The 20,819-nt window shown below is 55.0% G+C and overlaps 1 protein-coding gene across 1 annotated transcript; it reads left to right on the forward strand.

Annotated features, from left to right (window-relative positions):
- Positions 1-10,951: 10,951 nt before the first annotated feature.
- On the forward strand, positions 10,952-20,211 carry KLF11 (KLF transcription factor 11). The gene is made up of 4 exons (XM_087823336.1): positions 10,952-11,066; positions 12,463-12,732; positions 13,942-14,905; positions 17,634-20,211. Exons 1-4 carry the CDS (start codon positions 11,025-11,027, stop codon positions 17,942-17,944), a joined length of 1,587 nt encoding a protein of 528 aa, XP_087679462.1. The 5' UTR covers positions 10,952-11,024; the 3' UTR covers positions 17,945-20,211.
- Positions 20,212-20,819: the final 608 nt, after the last annotated feature.

Below are 20,819 nucleotides of genomic sequence, written 5' to 3' on the forward strand. Positions count from 1 at the left end.
CCCACGGCAGCCAAAAGAGTAAGGCGCCAGAGCAGTGAGGGCGCCACAGGGCAATGGCGTGGCCAAGGCTGGTGGCACCTGAAAGCGGTGGTCTCCAGGGCTGGGACTCCGGTTCTCGCCTGTTCCCACCAGCACTGCTTGAGTTCCGGCCCCTGTGCGTGATGGTCAGTTTTACCTGTTAGCTTGGCCAGGCTCTCGCCCAGGTCCTCAGTCATGCACTAATCTAGGGGTTGCTGGGAAGGGATTTTGTCCACGTGGTCAACGTCTACAGTCAGGGCCTGGAAGTGAAGGTCACCCTCGAGGATGTGGCTGGGCGTCACCCAACCAGTGAAGGGCCTGAAGAGCAAAGCAGAGTTGTCTCTGAAGAAGCAGAAACTCCACCTGTGGGCTGTGGCATCCGTCCTGCCCAGGAGGGCCAGCCTGCCCCCGGCCCTGCGGATTTCCCAGGTGCCTAACCAGCCCCCATGACTGTGCTAGTCAGTTCCTTCCAATCAATCTCTCTCTCTCTCCCTCTTCTCTCTGTGTATGTGTATATATATATAATGTTAACCTCATATATGTACATAAAAAGACTTGGGATTGGCTTCTGCAACATATATACACACATACAGATCTATGTGTGTGTATATATATATACACACACACACGTACATATACAAGTATATATACACGTACATACCTATGTATATCACACACATATCCCACCGGTTCTGTTTCTCTGGGGGACCCTCCCTGCCTAGTACACTGGGGGTGCTCAGAGCCCTGTGTCATGAGCGGGGACCTCAGTACTGCAAGGCCCTGGCTGCAGCCCCTCAGCCAAGACAGGAGCCCTTCTCTGGCTCTACGGGTGCAGCAGGCCTCCGAGGAGCCTCAGGCCGGGTCGCCCCGCGGTGCTGGGCGCTATCTGTGTGCTGCAGATGGGGCTGCGGGGCAGCCTTATCTCCTTGAACAGTTTGGGCCCGTTTCTCTTCCCTCCATGGCGGGCTTGGAAGATGCACCCCGACCCGTGTCCCCAAGCAATGAGCCCAGAGCTGCCACCTTGAAGGGGGGGCAAGGATGTGGAAGGATTCAGGGGAAGAAGGGGGGGCGCTGGAGGGAAATACAAGCGCGAGGCTGACCTACACTGGCTCGTGAGGTGTGGACGGGGCCCAGGGGAGAGGGAGCCCAGGGCTGGGCCTCCAAGCTGCTGGAGGCAGAAAAGGAGAGGACAGGACAGTCAGAGGGCTGGCTTCTTAACTCAGCCCGAGAGGACTGGAGGGGAGGGGCTTGTCACAAGTGCTGACGGCAAAGGGCCTCCACCAGGCCAGGAGGGAGAACAGAAAAGCACAAATGAGGCCACCAGGCCACCGGCCGGTTTGGGACAGACGGAGGAGCACTGGGGTGAAAACGCAGGATGCAGGCCCCTTGCTCCACCCCCGGCACCTTGATTGACACTGAGAGTGGTTAGAGGGTGTGGGTGTGAAGTCCGAGAACTTGTCTCAGTGGCAACACTTCTCTGACATGGCCACAGGGGGTGTCTCAGAGGGACCGGTGCCCTAAAGCTTACAAACTGAAAAAAATAAAAATAAATGGAGAGAAAAAAAAACACACTGAAGACTATGGTCTGAAGCCCCGACTCACTCTCCTAGGGGAACGAGGGCAAGACCCTTGGTCAACGAGCCTTTAGCCCAACTCCGACCTGGACAGGGGGTGGAGACCAAGCCCCCCAGCCCCTCACGTCCAGGCCTTTGTGATCCACTCATTTTGCTCTGGATCGCTGTTCCCCCAACACACACGCGCACGCACACACATGCACGCATGTGCATGTGCACGCACACTTGCGCACACACACACATGCTCCCACACATACACCCATGCACTCACACACATGCGCGCACATGCATGCACACACACACCGTTTCCTTTTTCCTTTCCTCTTTGAAGCTCGGCTCAGACGTGGCCAGGAGTTATGTCTGTCTACCTTGGGGTTCCCGCTCCCCGCACTGTTCCTCTGGCCTGTCCCCAATGTCCGGTCATCTATGTGTCCCCCTTCCTCCCCCAGACTGTGTACCAGGAGGGCAGTGGAAGCTGGCTGTCTCAGGCCAGCAAGGGTCCGTTGAAATGAATTAATGAGTACCATGTCCACTTTCTGAAAGGGGTGGGGGTCATTTAACCCTTTCATGTCCTCTAAATGAGGAGTGGGCGCTACACACGAATTGGGCCATCTCAGTACCCAACCCCAGTCCCCGATCTGGGCTGCCAGGGCCTCTGGGGCCCAGGGGACGTCTGCTGGAAAACAGAGGCTGGTTAAAGCCCATGTGGGCCGTTTTATCTGCACTCTGCCAGCCCATCACTCCCATACTAACAACGCCCTCTCATAGCCCAGGAGCGGAAACTGAGGCTGGGGCAGAGAGGAACCTCTGTCCACGACGCTCTCCCCCCTCTGCACTGGCTACTGAGGCAATCAGCCTGGGTGTGTCCCCCTGCAGGGGAAGTTGTGGCCAGGCCCACCCATGGCCTGAGGAGGCCTTTTCCCGGGGTGGGAAGCTTCCTGCTCCTGGGTAGCAGACAAAGCCCTCCTGGGCCCCTGTGGGACAAGCAGCTTCCAGGAGCCCTCCCCACCTCCTCCCACCCAAGGAATGTGCTGGGCCTACCACACTCTCATCCCCTCCCTTCCTTCTCCACCCAGGGCTTTGTGATGAGAGCCAGGAAGCGGAGCCTTGGGAACTTGAATGGCCTCCAAGCCTTGCCCTGAGCATCTGGGCAGGGAGAGTGTGGCCTGGCTGCAGGGGAGTGTGCTCTCTGAAGGCCCGGGACCACCCAGTCTGGCCGCACAGAGTGTGCTGCCCTAGACGAGAGTTTGGGGTGCCACCCCCTTCCCTGTGGGACGCCAGCCCCTGCCCCTGCCCAGGTCACATCCGGGGTTATCCATGCACCCCACAGTGTGAGGCCCCAGCTGCTCCCTCTTCCCAGGCATAAAATTACACACACACACACACACTCACACACTCACACTCTGGCTGACGTGAGTGGAAGATTGGGCCCAGTTAAGTAAAAAAAAAAAAAAAAAGCCCCGCTCCGGGAGGGGACCCTTTGATTACCTAGAAGCACCTTGTATTGTGAAACACCGTCTCTGGTTCTTAGAACAACTCAGCCAGGGAGGTACTGTTCCTCCCATTTAAGAGCTGAAGACGCCGAGGACTCGGGATGCTCCGTGGGCTCCCGGAGGGTCCATAAGACTCATGGACCAGGGCTGTCCTTGGGCCTGGGCGAGACATGCTGGGTAGACAGAGCAAACTGCAGGGTGTACACGCGTGACTCAATACCCAAGCAAAGCCGAATCCAGTGTGCATGTGCGTGTTTACACACAGAGAGCCTGGCAGGGTTATCTGCCTTGGAGGCACATGGAAAAGGGGGAGACTTTCACTTCTTTCTCAGAATATGATGAGAGAGAAAAGAGGAGGGAAGGGCTGGAGAGGGGGAGAGAGAAAATTTTCCTTTCTCAGTATGTACTTTTCCATATATCTTTTCTATAATGAGGATGAACTACTTTTGCAGTGTTAAAACTTATTTAAATTAGTATATAAAATATCGTCAATTGGACCAGCCTCAAAAACACCGGTTAAGGGTCTAACCAGGGAATCCAAAGCCCCCTGTTGTCTGCGACATCGGTACTTGGTGGCCCAGGCCTGACGCTTCCACTGGTGAGCAAGGCCACAGGGTGGGGTAGGGAGCAGCTGTGCAATCTGGGCAGGTTCCTTACCCCCCACCTGTCCTCAGTGTCCCCCTCTGTAACATGGGCCGATGATACCTACAATGCAAAGTCTATGTAAAAATTAGATGAAGCCGTGGGAAAACGTGTATGTCAACAGTGTCTGGCACACTGTTTAAATATGTAGTGGCTACTATGACTAATTGTTTACTTTATATTAATACTGTTTATATTACTGCACATTAATATTGTTCAGGGTGAGCTGGGTGACTCCCCCTGGTCCTGCTGTGCTCGACTCTGAGCTGGGCTGGCATCTTTGAGGGTTAAAACCCATTTCTGTGCCGAGTCAGGGGACTGGCCGGCGTAGGACCACAGAGAGTGAGGAGCAGGCTTCCAACAGATCCCGCTCAGGCCCCTGCTGGGCCCACACTTGTTCCCTGGCGAGACACATCTCCACCGGCCACTCTGCCAACGCCTTGAGCTGCCGCCTGGCCGGCCCTGCTGCCCGGCTGGGCAGGTTCCAGCACCATACTGGGTCACTGGGGAAGCTGGGCTGGCAGCTCACCAGTTACAGCAGCTTGGCCAGGCAGAGGGCCGGGCGGCCACTGGGACACTTGGAAGGTTGCCCTCCCAGGCCAGCAGGTAGTGGTGCCATGGCCCAATGCCCCACTGGCCTCCAAAGTCTTTCTTCTGGGGCTCATCTCAGGACAGTGGCTCTGGGCGTTGGTCTAGGGGCCTTGTAAGGTGGTGGAGGGCCCTGAGTTGGGCGCCGTCTGCCGGTATGGGGTCCAGGCGTCTCTCGGCTCAGACTCGGTGACTGGGACAAGCTGCCTCTGGTCTGCGGTATCTGTTTCTCTCCACAAAACCAGGATGTAGACTAAACCAGTCATGTTCCCAGCATGACCTCTGGACTGGTGGTGTCAACGTCTGGGAACTTGCTAGAAATGCCAGTGTGCAGACTCTCCGCAAGTGGCACGGCGTCAGCAGCTCTGGGCTAGCCCGGCAGTGTATCTAAACCCGCCCTCGGGGCTGCTGCCTCTGTTCACATTGTCTGGACTGGATGCTGGGATGGATGCTCTTACGGTCTTTTCCAGGGCTAATTTCAATCTCTCAGGCCCCCACTCCGTGTGCAGAGGTGGGTGGTGTGTCCTCAATCCTGAAATGTCATCTCCACTCTCTGCATGGCTACCTCCTACTTGTCCCTTAACACCAGCTCCAGTGGCATCTCCTGTGGACACCATCCCAGCTGGCCCCCTGCAGCTCCGCCTGCAGGGGTGGACAGGCCTCCTCTGTGTCCCTGCACCTGCGCCTGCAGTGTGGCCCTGGGTATGAGAGCATCCCCTCATTTGTGGTTCAGTCTCTCCTGCTAAATGGCAGGATCTGAAGGTCAGAGTTGGTCATAGTCCTCCCTGGTCCCATAGCACTGAGCACACAGTAGGGCTCTCCTTCCTGGCATCATGGGTTCTCCTGCCCAGAGTCCTTGCCAAGTACCAGTTCCCTTAGAGAAGCCTCCAGGGGCCCACTATACCCATGGCCCTGTCCCAGGGCTTTCCTTCAGCAAAAATCACAGGCTAAGGGCCACATGGCCCCTCTCCCCTGAGTCTGGGGGCCTGACCCATAGACAGAACCTGTGTTTCCTTCTGGGACGGTCTGAAGACACAACACACAGAGAGGCTGTGCCCTGGCCTGGAGACACACACACACACAGAGAAGGCAGTTGCAGGCCCCAAGCCAAAGTTGGTGGTGGTGGGAGGGGGGTGCTAAGGAGCAGCAGCAGGAAAAAAGCAGCACCTCCTTCCCACCCTTCCTGGGAGGGACAGAGAGCTGACCACTGGTTTCTGCTGGGAGTGGCCCCAGCTCCCCACTGCCCTGGGCACACTCACAGGGACCCACATATGCTCTTGAGTTGGAGACAGATCCTGGCTCCACCAGCACCAGCGAGGGATGGTGCACAGGCTGCTTTACCTCAGCTTCTCCATCTGTAAAATGGGCTGAAAATCAGAGGCTAAAAGGGGATGAAGGGCTAACACCTCCAACTCTGGGGCCACGTTTGGTGTTTAACGAATGTCTGCTGAGCTGAATGAACCTCCTTTGTAACAAACACATCGGAGAGGCATCGTTATTAGTTCTCTCCTGAGCCAGGGGGCTCCGTGTGCACGCACTAGGTTTGTTTCTCCGTCTGTAACTTGAATGGCTTGCTCTAGACATGCTTCAACTGCCCCTCCAAGCCCCTCTGCTCCCCCTTTCCCTGACAGTGCCCCAGGAGGAGACAGGAGCCTGGATACTGGCAGCCAGGCTGTTGGTAGATCAGTCACTTAACTGCCGGGGGATTGGTGGGTCAGTGATTCATTAACGCGCCCACTGGTCAACCATTTATCAGGTCATTTAGATTGCAGATCTAGCCCTTGTGCAGCTTCTAGCCTGGTGAGCTCAACCCAGGGAAAAAGAGAAAGGCAGGAAGGATGGGCTGGACCCAGGCCTGGTGGGCAGCCAGCTCTCCCTCCCATGCCGGCGCTCCCTGACCCTCCCACCCAGCCTGGCAGGCAGGCGGGGCAGGAGGGCAGCCCCAGCCTCCCTTTGTTCCTCTCGGCTCTACAGCTGGGCTCTAACCAAAGACTGAATGCTCAGAAGCTGCAAAGGCCTGGGCAGGCCTGTCTGGGGCCCCCGAAGAGGTGCTGAGGGTCTGGAGGAGGAAGGAGTCTGCACTGTGTGTCCTCTCCCCTTGGCAGCTGCCAGGCTCAAGGCAGAGTGGGGTCAGCATCGACCTTCTGTTTCTGACGAGGCCTGAAATCAGCTCCTCCAAGTTCCATGTGGGAAGAGCAGCTCTCGTAGAACCGTGGTTATCAGAGATGGAACCGAGCTCCAAAAACATCTGGTCCAGGGCGTCCCAGATGCGGCCCTTTCACTGACCACAGAACTTCAGAACACATCTGGGGGTCTGCCTCAGGGTTGCTGGTGTTTTATTTTCATAAGTTAGGTACCATCTGCTGTCAGCATCTTTTCATAAAAGACGGGACATCCTAACAAGAAAAAAGTTAGGACATAACCTGTGAGTGATAGTCCACGGATTGTATTTACTCCATGACAAAATGCATTGTTTGTCCTTGTTTTACTCATTCAGAGAAAAAAACCACACGTCCTAACTAGTTTGGCTCAGTGGTTAAAGTGTCAGCCCCAGGACGGAAGGGCTCTGGGTTTGATTCCAGCCAAGGGCATGTACCTATGTTGCAGACTTGATCCCTGGCTCCGGTCTCGGGTGTGCGGGAGGCAACCAGTCAATGTTTCTCTCTCTCTCCCTCTCTCTCCCTCCCTCTCTCTCTGTCTCTCTCTCTCCCGCTTCCACTCTCTTTGAAAAGCAATGGACAAAATATCCTTGGGTGAGAATTAAAAAAAGAAAAAAAAGAGAAAGAAAAAAGTAACTTGATCATAGTTCAGGACTGATTAGAATCACAGAGCTAATCCAACTCCATTTTACAGGTCAGAAAATTGCGGCTCGACAATGACAAATAGCCCTGCCCCGGGTGACCCAGCACTTTAATACCAGGAGCAAGGACAAGAACCCAGTCCTCTTGTGATGCCAACACTCTGAGTGGGTCCTCAGTGTGGGGGGCAATCACTATCACCCTCCCTGGCTGAGACCTTTCCCACCTCCCCAGGTGACAAGGTTGTCCTCCCACATCACCTAGAAGGTGGATCACACGCGAGCACCTGGCCTTCTCTGCTCTCTGTCCCAGAATCTTCCTGGATCTGCAGGCATCTTCTCTTCCCTCCCGGTTCTGATAAAGGAGGGCCTTCCTCCGGCACAGGCCGGCCCCGTGTGTGCCCCCACCCCCAACACACACTTCCCAACCTCTCTCCACCACCGGCCTCTCCCCCCATATGCTTTTTCTCCACCGACCCCTTCCCTTCAGCATGTAAACATGCTCAGGTTGCTGTACTGTCACTTCAAATTCCTTCCAAAGTTCACAGAAAAAATCAAGATGGCTTTTACATATATGACGATTCTTGAGTAAACAACAACAAAAAGCCCGCATGAGCAAAGAAAGAGGGAACTGGCTTTGTAGCCCACCGCTGGCGAGATAAATGGGCACAAAAGCACGTTTGGAGGGCAATTTGAGAATCTTTCTAAATTAGAAATGCACATACCCCTGTATCAGAACTTTCACTGCTCTTTATTCATAACAGCCCCAGGCTGGAAACAGTCCTGATGGCCATCAGAAGAATGGGCCAGGACACTGTGTGTTCTCCGTGTCCTACTGCAACAGGAATAAATGAGTTCCAACTAAATGCAACCACGTGCCAGGCCTGAAAGAGAAGGCGCTATATAATTCTCTTTGCACAAGTTTCAACGCATGCAAGAGTAACCTATGGTGTGAGAAGTTGGTGGAAGGGTGTTGTGGAGGGGCTATAGGATTCTGCCGGTATTCTGCTCCTCGATCTTGGGGCTGGTGACAAGTGTGCTTGCCCTGTGAAAGCCCAAGGAGTTGTGCACTTCCCTGTATCTATCCTATACGTCAATTGAAATGTACCAAAAAACAAAAAATGAAATAAAGTAAGAAAATACAAGAGCAGTTGACCTAGCAATTCCAACTCTAGGAAGTGACCCTTTGGTTACCCTCCCATGCAGACAAACGATGCGTGGACACCATGTCCTGGCAAACCAGAAACAGCATGAGCCCCTTGGTGACATAAGCAAGCGTGGTTAAATAAATGAGGGCCCATCCGTGCATCCATGTAAAGAAATAATGTTTAACCGTTGCAGAGCCCGAGGCTGACTTTTGTGTACTGATACATAACAGCCACCGAGCTGTTACATATAGTCAGCGAGCAAGGCTCAGAAGGTGCACAGAACACTATCCTGTGCCACAGTATGTGACATAGACTCCCTCTGGAAGGACACATGAGCAAGTGGTGGCGGCCTAGCTGGGGGCATCTACGTTATATAGGAGTTATGTGTCTGTGTCCGGTCTGCCTGCCAGTCCTTGCTCTGACTGCAAGTCTGTGGCTCCTGGGGCTGGTGACAGCCTCAGCAATGTCTCTGAGTAACTGTCTTTAGTTTAGAAACCCAGCAATATCCCTCCAGTTATAGGCAGAACCAGAGCCAGGATTTGGCAGCAACCACAGCCTGGGGTGTGTGTGTGTGTGTGTATGTATAGGGAGGCTTCATGGAAAAGTGGTATCTGGGTAGACATGGGGGAGGGAGGAGGACAGACCAGCATGAGTGAAGAACTGTCTGTCTGCCTGCCTGCCTGGAACACGGGCTAGATGTGAAAACAGGGCCTTATGCCTGCAGAGCCCTGAGACAGCCTGCTCCCAAGTTTCCAGGTATTGTTACTGTGCAGGGAGCAGAAACAGAAACCAAAGCGAGAGAAGCTCGGGCACCAGACTCCTGGGGAGCTGCTACTGCCTCCTGTTCTATAGGAGTGAGACTCGGCCAGCCTCGACTTGGCCACACTGGCAGAACTGGGATTAGGATCGAGACATGGCCAGCCTCAACTTGGCCACACTGGCAGAACTGGGATTTGGATCGAGGTCCGACTTCAAAGCCCTGTGCTCTGCTGAGTGGCCCTGCTGTCTGGGAGTCAGGGAAGGCTTCCTGGAGGAGTCGCACTGTGGTCTTACAGAGTCAACTTGGAGAAGGGTTGGGGTGTTCTGCACAGAAGGAATGAGCACCATGTGCCAAGCGTTCTGTATTTGGAAAACAGGTTGGAAATGATGCAGGAGGCACTGCCTGGGATTTTGTGGCCCAGTCATGGATTCCTGCCCAAGCAGCAAGGTTCAGTCCCCGGTCCCAGAGCTGTCTGAGTTCCAATCGAGGGCTTGAATGTGGGTTTGATACCATCTCTACTTCCGGAAGACCATTCCGGAAGGGCACACTGCACATGGTGAGGCTGGAAGTAGGGAGACCTGTTGGGAGACAATGGTGATAATTCAGGCGAGAGAAGGTGGTAGCCCGGATGAAGGAGGCATGAGTGGGTGACAGAGAAGTTAATAGTTTGAAGGATACTCAGGAAAAAGAAGGGCATGAAATAACTGCCAGAAGGAAGCAGGTGCAGAAAAGGGAGGAGTCAAAGATGACCCTTGGATTCTGGGGTAGCTGGAGGTGAGAAATCCAGATTCGGGTCGAGTTTAGATTCACGGACACTGAATTAGAGGTGTCTGCAGGATAGCGAAGCGGGGGCCCCGTAGGCGCTCACCCTTACGCACTCATTTGGCCAATAGCTACTGTGAGCCGGGCCCTGCGGGTTTCCCGCATGAAACACGTGCCCTGACCTTGGGAGGGTTCCCTGCGGCGGAGCCAATGAACAAACAACTGAAGACGCCGCAGCTGCGGGTCATCGGAGGGCGGTGGAGGCCCGAGCGGGAGATGGAAGGACGCTGGGGGCCAGTCTGCTCGGCCCTGGTGCCCAGGCAGCGCAGCCGTGGGAACCAGCTGTGGGCAGAGCCCGGGCCCCACCTGCTGCCTTCTCAGCACGGGGGGCGGGGGGGGAGAAGGAGGGGTCCTGGGGATCCCTCTCCTGCGGGCCGAGGACTGTCCGGGGGGCACGCTTCCCGGGGGCCGGGCATCTTTCGGGTGAACGCCTGCCTCGGCTGCCCCTGGCCTCCCTGAGGAGTGGGAGCTGCGGCCCGCAGCTGCCCGGGGCGGGGTGCGAGAGACGCGGGCCTGGGAACTCCCGGGGGCGCGGGGGGCAGCAGGGGCGGGGGGCTGCAGCCGGCCAGCGGCCCCCCAGCTCCGACAGGCCAGGCCCTAATGGAAACCAGCGCGCGCTGGCAGCGCGGGGCCGAGGCCCCCGGGTGCCCCGCGGCGGCCCCTTTAAACGCGGGGCGCGCCCCGGCCCGCGCGCCCCCGACCGGGTCTTCCTCGGCCGCGGCACCGCCCCCGCCGCCCGCGCGGCCCACGCGGCCGCCAGGACCTTTCCCCTACTTTCCAGGCCCCGAGGCCCCGCCCCTCCGCGCAACCCAAACACGTGCCGCGCCCCGCCCCCCGCCCCGCGCCGCGGCCGGGCTTTGATCACGCGGCTCCCCGCGGCGCCCATTGGCCGGCAGGGCGCGGGCCCGCGCGGATTGGCTGGCGAGCCCCGGCCCCGCCCCGGGGGCGCGGCGTGCTTGGGTTCGCCTGCTCGCCCCGCCCCGCGGCCGCGCCCTCGGCGGGCGCCCCGCCCCTCCCGCGCCGAGAGGGCCGCGCCGGGGCACAGCCGGCGGGAGGGCGGAGGCGCGTGCGGGCCTCTGCAGCGCGGGTCGCGGAGGCTGCCCCGGCCACGCGCGTGCAGCCGCCGCCGCGCCCCGAGCAGCCGCCCCGCCGTCGCTTTGTTGCGTCGGGGCTGCGGGCACCATGCTCACGCCGGCCTCCGTGGGTCCCGGCGAGGCGCGCGTGGTGAGTGGCCGCCCGGCGGAGCCAGGGGCGAGGCGGGGCCGCGCCGCCTTTGCGGGGCCAGAGCGCGAAGGCGGGCGGGGGGCGCGCGGGGCCTCGCTACGGCCGCACCTTTGGGGGCCCGGACGGGCTGCGGAGCCGGGAGGGGCGGCCGCGCGGGCCGGGCGGGGGGTGCGCCCCGCGCCGTCCCACCGCAGCTTTGCTCCGCGCCCCCGCAGCGGCGCTGCCCCGCCGGCTATTTCCAGGCGGTGACGTCACCGGCCCTGGGCGGGCGGCCGCTGGGCGGGGAGCGTCTGGCGGGAACGCGCGGGGCGGGGCCGGCGCGGGGCGGGGCGCGGGCTGGCGGGAAGGCGCACGCGGTGGGGCCCGGGCGCCTTCCTCCTTCGCGGGTCTCCCGCCGTCGAGGCCCGAGGGGCGCGCGGAGGCTGCTGGCTGAGCTGCACGCGGCGTCTCTCCCTCGCCCCGCCGAGGGTCGGGGAGGGGGTGCGGGAGCCGTGCGGCGGCGGAGCACGTGGCAGCCCCGCGCCCGTGGCTCCGGTGTGTCCTAGGACCCGGCAGAAGCTGGGCCAGGGGGACGTTTGTAAAGGCCGCCTCGCTACCTGGGTGCCCGGTGGGGACCCTGAGCGGGACAGGCGGGTGGGACGCCCCCGCACGCTAGGTGGACACGCGCGTCTCTGTAGACTCGCGGTGCCTTTGGGGAGAGACTGGGGTACTTCCCGCCTGAGAAAGCGCCAGTGCGATGCGACACCTGGGAGGACAGTCGCCTGGTAGGGTCCTGACGGACCTACAAACGCTTCCTCGCACCCCGCCCCCGCCAGCCTCGTGGGATGGAGGAGGGACGATGTTCCTGAGACTGGGGAGCAAGGCTTTCCCTCCAAGGGGCCCACGAAGCTGAGCCTCCCCCTTCCCCAAAGTTCTGCTTGACGGGGCCGTGGGGAATGGTCCCGAGAATTGCACAAAATCCATCCCTAGGGACGCTCTCCAGGGGGTTTTGCCAACTGAGAGGAGCCATGCTCTCATCTCCGCCAGCCGAAAGCTGGGATGGGGTGGTGTCCGCGCCTCCCCGGGCGTGACTAGCCTCTCTGGCTCACATCTCTGGAGTTGACGTCTTATTAATCATTTACCAAAGAAGAATGTGAATTTCGTATCAATAACTTTTTTTTAAGAGTCAGGGTTTTCCGTGGAAACTGCCTGCCAGCCACGTCCCGTCATCTTCCTTCCTTCCTCCCTCTTTAGAACACTGGCATAAAAGCAAAACTGTCGCCAGCGTTCCGTTGACGTCTTTTCCCAGAACAGAGCTTGTTGTGTGTGGTACGTGTGTGATGCAGGCTCCAGGTATGCGTGTCCGCTCGCCCCTTCGTGTTTCTCCCGGAGTGAGACCCCGTTGTGTCGCCTCCAGGTTGACATCGTGGACATATGTGAGTCCATCCTGGAGAGGAAGCGGCATGACAGCGAAAGGTCTACGTGCAGCGTCCTGGAGCAGAATGATATCGAAGCTGTCGAGGCTCTTGTTTGCATGAGCTCCTGGGGCCAGAGATCCCAGACCGGTGACCTGTTAAAGATACGACCCCTCACACCTGTGTCTGACTCCGGGGATGTCGCCACCGCTATGCATGTGGACGAAGCTACACCGGAGCTACAAAAGGACTTCCATTCTCTGTCGACTCTGGTAAGAGATGGGGGCGAGGAGTGTTTCTGTGCAGTGGCTAGCATACCTTCAATAAATGTGCTGGGCTGAGGGACTCATGGGTGGATTCCCTGGGATGCTGGCGAGCAAGTTTATAGCCTCACCTTGTGGAGGACCTAAGGGTGAAACTTTTATCTTTTGGAAACATGATCTTTCCATTGATTGAGCGTAGCCTGTAGCCACAGGCTTAAAATGTCCATAGGACAAAACCTATAGGTTGTTTGGAGAAAGCAGAAATGTATTCATATCCCTGGTGAATTGCAGGGAGGGGGCGAGGTTCCCCCAGATGACGGAGCCCAGGATCAGGATATGTGGGTGGCAGCTGGGGAGAGCCTGTGCTTTGGCACATACACCCTAAGTTAGGTGGGTGGAAATACTGGCCTCTTTGCCTCCCTGTGGCAGCCAACTTCTTACTTGTGTAAGGTGACTGCCAGTGTTGGTTTTTTATCTCCTTAACTTGTTATGGCTATGAAGTTGCTGGGAGAAACTGCTTCTTAGCTTGGAGAAGTTGAGAGATGTCTGTTGTTAACAGAAGTGAAAATCATAAGCTAATTGTCCTGGGCTGGAAGTTTGCACTGGAAGGAGACTGGAAAACCACTTGGAGAGAGGATTGTACAAGTACTGGCCTGGCTGCCAGAGTACTTGGCATTGGGTTCTTCCACTGGGAGGCTGAAAATAAGTAGGAATTGTTGGGGACATACAGAGAGGTTTGGTTTAGGCAGACTGCTGGTTAGAGCATGGCCTTTTGGGGATTTTTCTGATAAGTTCATCTTGCCTCATCTTATAGGCAGTGGCTAAGTGTGTATTAAATGAGACCTCTGGAATTTTTAAAAAAATGTATTTTTTTTTTTTGAGAATCTAAAATTATTTACACTCATTTTAAGTGTAAATTTGTCTTCTCATCTGTAGTCCTAATGCTTAAATTGCTCATTTCAGTAATGGTGCAGGCCCAGGAGCGGCACTGACCTTACAGCCAAGCAGATGGATAGGTTTGGGAGAGGTCAGAAAAGGGGCAGAAGACTAGAAAGTAAAGGTCCTTATGCAGCCTGAGAATCCACTGTTGTGAGCACGCTTAGACTAGTTTTTCCTAGATACTTTTTAAAGGCGTTGGGGGCAACATGATCAAAGTAAGAGCCTTTTAAAATTTAACCAAAACAACCTTTTTAACATGGTACTTTTTTTTCCTCCAAGTGCATGACTCCTCCTCAGAGTCCTGATCTCATGGAGCCATCTACGAGGACACTTGTTCTTTCCCAAGTAACTGATTCCAAAGCACACATGGTCGTGGCCATCCCCCCAGCCTCTGCTGGGGCAGCCAACATCCTGAGCAGGAGGGAGGAGAGGAGCCTGCCTGGTTTGAAGCCAGAGCTGCTGGCGCCAGCCTCTGGCGCCCCCTGCAGGGCTATGGCAACCAGTGTCATCCACCACACAGTGGGGAGTACTGCTCCTGGCCACATTCCTGCCACCCAGACTCAAGGACAACTTTCAGAGGACAGAGAAGGAGAAGCCCCGTTTCTGGGACATACAGAAACTTTGCAGGACACACACCTCACGAACAGTTTACTCAACGTGAACTCAGCGTCCTGTCCACCTTGCTGGAATAAGCCTGGTGACCTGATTCCCCCTGACAAAGGCCAGCAGGCAGCTTGGCCAGTTGCAATTCAAACCTGCTCACCAAAGAATTATGAAAATGACTTGCCAGGGAAAGCCACCCCTCTGATTTCTGTGCCCGTCCCCAGTCCCCCTGTCCTTTGCCAAATGATCCCTGTGACTGGGCAAAGTGGCGTGTTACCGGCTTTTTTGAAGCCCCCTCCCCACGTACCTTCTGGGACTGTCACACCCATTCTACCCCACACTGCTCCAGTGCCCCAGCCTGTGTTCATGGGACCATCTGTGCCTCAGGGAGCTGTGATGCTGGTCCTGCCCCAGGGGGCACTCCCCCAGCCCACCTCCTGCTCACCGGCAGGTGTCATGGCTGCTGGGAATACCAGGCTGTTGCCTCTTGCCCCGGCCCCAGTGTTCATCGCCTCCAGTCACAACTGTGCCCCTCAGGTAGACTTTTCCCGAAGGAGGAACTATGTCTGCAATTTCCCAGGCTGCCGGAAAACCTACTTCAAAAGTTCCCACCTCAAGGCTCACCTCCGCACCCACACAGGTAAGCGCCAAGGCAGCAGGGCATTGGGGACGTCAGATCCCGTGGTTGGGAAACACACCTGAGCTTTCTTTAAGTGGGAGGGAAGCAGGAGAACCACTGGAGGAGGTGGAAGTGGACTGTTGTCCTCTGGCTCTGCAAAGCCTTCACGGGCTGCAGAGATCGGCGTTAACGTTAGTACAGCTGTCTGGTTTTTCTAGAACATGGCACCCGCTCACGCAAAATGTAGTACAGGTCTGTGATTGTGACCCTGAGATAGGCTTTTAGGGTGATGCTTTCGTTGCCCCTTTCCTTCACATTGCCGTGGACGTCTTGTTCTCTCTTTGCATTTTAGAAAATGTGCACCGCCATTCAGTAAACGTCAGTGGGACTTAGATTTACTACGGGGAGAGGTCTCTCCAAAGTGTGGAAAGGTTTGCTCTGGCAAACTTTGCCTCTTGCCCTGGCCCCAGTGTTCATCGCTTTGGTTTGATTCCAGTCAGGGGCACATTCCTCAGTTGCAGGCTTGATCCCCAGCCCAGGTGGGGGGGTGTGCAGGAGGCAACCTATGGATGTGTCTCTCACATCGATGTTTCTCTTTGTCTCCCTCCCTCCCTCTCTGAAAAAGCAATGGGGAAAATATCCATGGGTGAGAATTTTTAAAAAAGGGTGCAAAAATATGAATTCTGGAGTATTTGAAATGTAGAGGAATATAGTTTTCTTTTGGGGATATGTAGTTTTTAATTCAGAAGGAGAAGTCACACAAGAAAGTGTAATGACCTAGCGATCTCTTTACCATCTAATCAGCTGCGTTCAGTAGTTTTCTGTGATGATGGAAATCTTATCTGTCCCTTAGGGTGGCTGCTAGCCACAGCCACTTCAAATATGAACAGTGTGACTAAGAAACTGAATTTTACGTTTTCCTTTAAGTTCATGTTTGCATAGCTCCATGGGATGGTGGCTACCACGGTGTGTGACAGGTCTGAGGGCATCTAGTAGTTTCTGCTTCAGTTGGTTGGGGAGAGTGTCTCAGGAGTCCTGCGGCACTCGTGTCCCCTGAGCTAGCGTCCTGTCGTATTGTTTTGAAGGGTCCTGTGGTTAAGCAGTTAAACTCACCTTTCAGGGTTCACACAGATACACACACCTCAGCACGTAAGAGGCCACAGGCTGTGCAGTGAAGATGTGCTTCATGAACTCTCGATCCTGAAACACCCCCCCCCCCAGAGTACCTGCTAGTGGCCTGGGGACCCCAGTGAATAGCGGAATAGGGTTGAAAGGCTGGACGGGAGGGAGCCGAGGCAGAACGGTTTCTCAGGCACACTGCCGCCCTAGTGGGGGGCTCCCGCTTGGGGGTGACGCCGAGCCTGACGGGGAGGTCGTGGCAAAGGGAGCTCTGTCCTCCGCTCTGCGCGCCTCAGGTGAAGGCTCCCAACCTGGCCCCCCGCACCTGCTCCCCCCTCGACCCGCTCTCTCCAGGTCCACCTTCCGGCCCGTTACCCGCCTCCTGTCTCTGAGACCCTTTGAGGCCTTCCCAGCGTCCTTCTTGCGAGCGTTCCCTGACCTCACCTTCCCTTGACCCTGGTGGTTACTGTGTCTCCCACCTCATTTTTCCTTGTGGTTTAGTTTCTTATGTTCTTGGCTGTCTGGATGTGCACTCTTGGTGTCTGACTTGAGGGCCTAACGCTGGTAAGTGGTGGCTGGTCGCTGGTGCCGCAGGTGGTGCCACAGGCGGCTGCCGCAGCTTGTCGGAGTGGACCGGCCCCTCTGAGGGGCTCCCCGACTCGGCGAGTTCTCCTTTCCACTGAGACGACGGAGGTGACCCTCCGGTCACATCCAAGCACAGATTCCAGATTTGGGGTGGCAGTGGGATGAGGTTCACTGTTCATTCAGTCAGCCTCCCTTGGCAGAAACACTGACAGGGTGGCGTAAAACACGGCGATCGAACAGGTTCTTTTCAGGTTTCCCAAGGTATGCTTCAACTTAACTGGCCATACAGGTTTGAGGAATCAACTTCTTCTGCTCTTTTATAACACTGAACTGGAATTTTCATAAGAAGTAGAAATTTGGGGTAATTGTACCTTAGATAAGATAGTTTTTCGTATATTTCTACCAACTGAAATTTTTAAGCTTAGAATGAGGTGGAGAGAGCAAAAGCTCCATTTCTGAAATGTCCAAAACAGATGGGGCACTTTATAAATCCCGTGCCCGAGGGTGGTTCCTCTCTGTCCAGCACCTGGCCATCCTGGTGTGCTACCAACAGCCTGGTGGGTTCCTGGGAACATGTGGGCATCCTTATGCCTACAGCATGGGGTCTGTGAAATCCATGCAGTTCAGGCCCTTTTCCTTACAATGGTTTCAAAAAGACTGTTGTAAGCCCGGCCGGGCGTGGTTCTGTGTTGGAGCATCAACCTAGAATCCAGGAGATAGCAGTTCGATTCCCGGTCAGGGCACATGCCCGAGTTGTGGGGCTCAGTCCCCAGTTTGGGGCATGCAGGAGGCAGCCGATCAATGACGACTCTCTCACCATTGATGTTTCTATCTCTCTCCCTCACTCTCCCTTCCTCTCTCTGAATCCATAAAGTATAGTTAAAAAAATTAAATAAAAGACTTGTGAGCCCTGGCCGGTGTGGCTCAGCTGGCTGGGCGTCGTCCATGCATCAAAAGGTTTCTGGCGTGATTCCCGGTAGGATTAGCCTGTCCGGTAGGTGCCGGGTATTGACGTTTTCTTTAACGCGTGTTTTCTTGCCGTCAGGGGAGAAGCCTTTCAGCTGCAGCTGGGACGGCTGTGACAAAAAGTTCGCCCGTTCCGACGAGCTGTCCCGCCACCGCAGGACTCACACCGGGGAGAAGAGGTTCGCGTGCCCCGTGTGTGACCGGCGCTTCATGCGCAGCGACCACCTGACGAAGCACACCCGGCGCCACGTAACCACCAAGAAGCCCCCCGGCTGGCAGGCAGACGGCAAGCTGAACAGAATCGCCTCCGCAGAGAAGCCCCGGTGCCCGCCGGCCGCACGCCCGCCTCTGCCTGAACTGCTGGCCGCGGCGTTGCCCGTGGAACTTTAAAGGACTTCTTTCAGGCTCTCTCTCCCAGGATCATCGTCTCGGGGCCGAGGGAAAAGGAGAGGCTGGTTCTGATGAAAGTATGTTAACTGTTCTTCTTTGGTTGAGAATCTACCCCACCCCGGTTCAGTGTCTTTTACAGTTTCAGAAGTTTTTTAAGGAAATGGAAAAAATTGGACGATCTAAATCACCAGCATTCAAACAAACATTTCGGCAATAAATTTTACAAAATCTGGGTTTTTACAGCCTTTCTATTCATATTTTGTAGAAATGAGACAGGGTATGACTTTATACTGTTTTTTATGAAAAGGTTTATATTGTTGGTACTCAGATCACCAATTTCTAGATAGATGATTTATTTTACAGTCTTCTTTTCAATGTTTAATGCTTTTATAATAACTCTACTTTCAATAACCTTGGAACATAATTCAGCCAGAAGAAAAAAAAATCACGTTCGCAATCAAGCCTTTTGGATGCAAGAATTTTTTAGAGTCAGAACTGGGTTGATAGGGTCTCTTAAAGAAATGGGGAGAAACTCTGCAATCAGCTTCTTCGTAACATTCTCAAGGGATATTCCAGGCAGCCCTTCCTTCACAGCTGTAGCCCAAGGACTTAAAATTCTGGTTCAGCAGAACTAGCCACCTGTGTCCGTGGTGTGACTTTTGGAAGATGTACCCAGAGCACAACTTAAAAACACTTGGTAGACAGCCGCCCTGTGTTCAGGGAGCCTCTGTAGGGTCAGTGTCTGCTCCGCTGAGAACACACCTTTTGCAGTTTCCTGTTTGTACCTCAAACACCAAAATAAAAAAAGACAATGTAAGTTCTCAGGCCCAGTTGCTCTGTCAGTGTCAGTTGACTTCTTTTACTGTGGCTTCATCCATAGTATTTTGTGGGCAGAGCAGCTTAGAGGAAAAGGAATGGCTTTGTTGGTGGGAGGAACTTCCCACCAAGTACAGCGTTGTGGTTTGTATGCGGAAGCCAAGTGTACATGCAGGCGGCCCATCCCCAGTGTTCTGACTCCTTTATTAAGAGCTGGAGGAAATGCAAGTTATGCTAAATGGCACTGACACCAGCCAGCTGCCCTTTCATTCACGTTGTTTGAAGGAAATTGTTTTGATCAAACAGAAAACTACTTGGAATGGGGTGTTTCGCAGCCTGATAGGAAATAGGCCGTGGGCACCACGCTGAAGCTGTGTGAGCACAGGCCCTGGCTCCACGGCGACTGCACCAAGAAGCCACCGCGGCTGCTCTTGGGCAGCACTGGGAATCCGGGCAGCAGAACACGTGGAAGGAACACGGGTGGTTTTCATTGTGCCGTCTGTGTTTAGAGTTTGTCTTTGCCTCTTAGGTATTGGCGTTTACCTTTATTAAGATGATGGTAAGGTAAAATATTGAATAAATAGAATTAGGCTCCGATTTCAGGTCTTTTAAGTCTGATAATCATCACCTGGTCATTCATTGGTTGATACCATTGAGTTGCCCTTTAGTGAGAACTGGTGACTGACATGCCATCTGTGGGCGCTGGCTGTGTGTTCGGGAGGCTTCCCTGCTTTTTGGACACTTGCTCTGTGTAGTATGCCTCCTGGTTATGAGACATAGCACAGCCGTGCACCAGAGCAGCAATTAGGTATATATAGCTGGTGTTTCCTCACTGCCTGGTCCTTTCTCTCCCCCAGTCGTACCTTAAATCAGCACAAACATTTCCCTGTGCATGCCATAGCTGGCATTCCATTCGGGTGTTTTTCTTAATGTTAGTCCTACTACTGTGGTGGGTAATACAAGGTCTTTGGGTATTTGGTTGCTCGTCACATTGAGTTTCATTCTCTGAGCAGCATCATGTCTAAAGGATAGATGTGTTACACGTGGCTTTAATTTACACCTCCATTTCCTGATTAGATTTAGAAATGCCTTGTCTGTAAGCAAACTGTTTTTTTTTTGGCCTTCTGTTTGTCCCCTGAAACACTTTCGTCTGAAGAATTCTGTCCTGAGAACCAGAACCCTGTGGTTCATTCCGCATGGAGCCCCTCGGCCGGCCCGGGGCTCTGAGCATCGGAGCAGAACGCCCCTGTGTGGCCGGTCCCCCAGTGCACTTTACTCCCTGAGCAGTTTTGCTTGACCCTTATTGACTTTGAGCCTTTTAAGTAATTTCAATAAAATTTTAAATGTTTTGGAAATGTTTTATGTAACAGACCTGGACTTAATTATTTAAGTGAATATGTGTGATGTAACTTCTTTCTTTGGATAGTATAAAACTCCAGATTTGCAAACTGGACTTGTGTCCCGTGTCATTTATCTGTCCCACGGTGTACCCAGTGACTTTTCAGAAAATAATCTACAAAATCCATTGTCTGTTGGCCCAGTCTAAGCCTCTTCTTTGTTTCCTGGGTTCTGTTCTGCACTCAGGGCACCTTTTAGGTTCTGTGGGAGGTTCTTTCTGAAAGAAAGGTGTGAAGAGGCAGCTTCTGTGTTAGCCACTCTGACGTTGGGTCTGGTCCTGGCAGAACAGGACCTGGCTCAGTGTCTGAACCTGGGGGAGATGGCTCTGTGTGGAGGAATTAAGAACAGTGACATGAGGTACCCAGGTGGCTCTACTGAGGGACACCCCCACCAAAATACCACAGAGGGAGCTTAGTTATGTCCACACATGCCTCTGGGCTCCAAAAGACAGTGGGATCTTGGCTTTGGCAGCTGCAGGGGCCCTTGAAGCCACGGAGTTCACTCACAGGGCCAGCAGGCCTGAGGTTGGCCTCCTCGAGGGGCACAGTTGAGCACCAACTCCCTGGGCATGGAAACACCTCTGATGCAGAGCCCATCAGAAAAATGCAGAATGTCTGCTAGCAGATGGGGTGGGGCTCACTGGCACATCGAGATGTTTTCT

This window comes from Miniopterus natalensis, chromosome 13, assembly GCF_054644295.1.
Source record: "Miniopterus natalensis isolate mMinNat1 chromosome 13, mMinNat1.hap1, whole genome shotgun sequence".
In the NCBI taxonomy this organism is placed as follows: Eukaryota; Metazoa; Chordata; class Mammalia; order Chiroptera; family Miniopteridae; genus Miniopterus; species Miniopterus natalensis.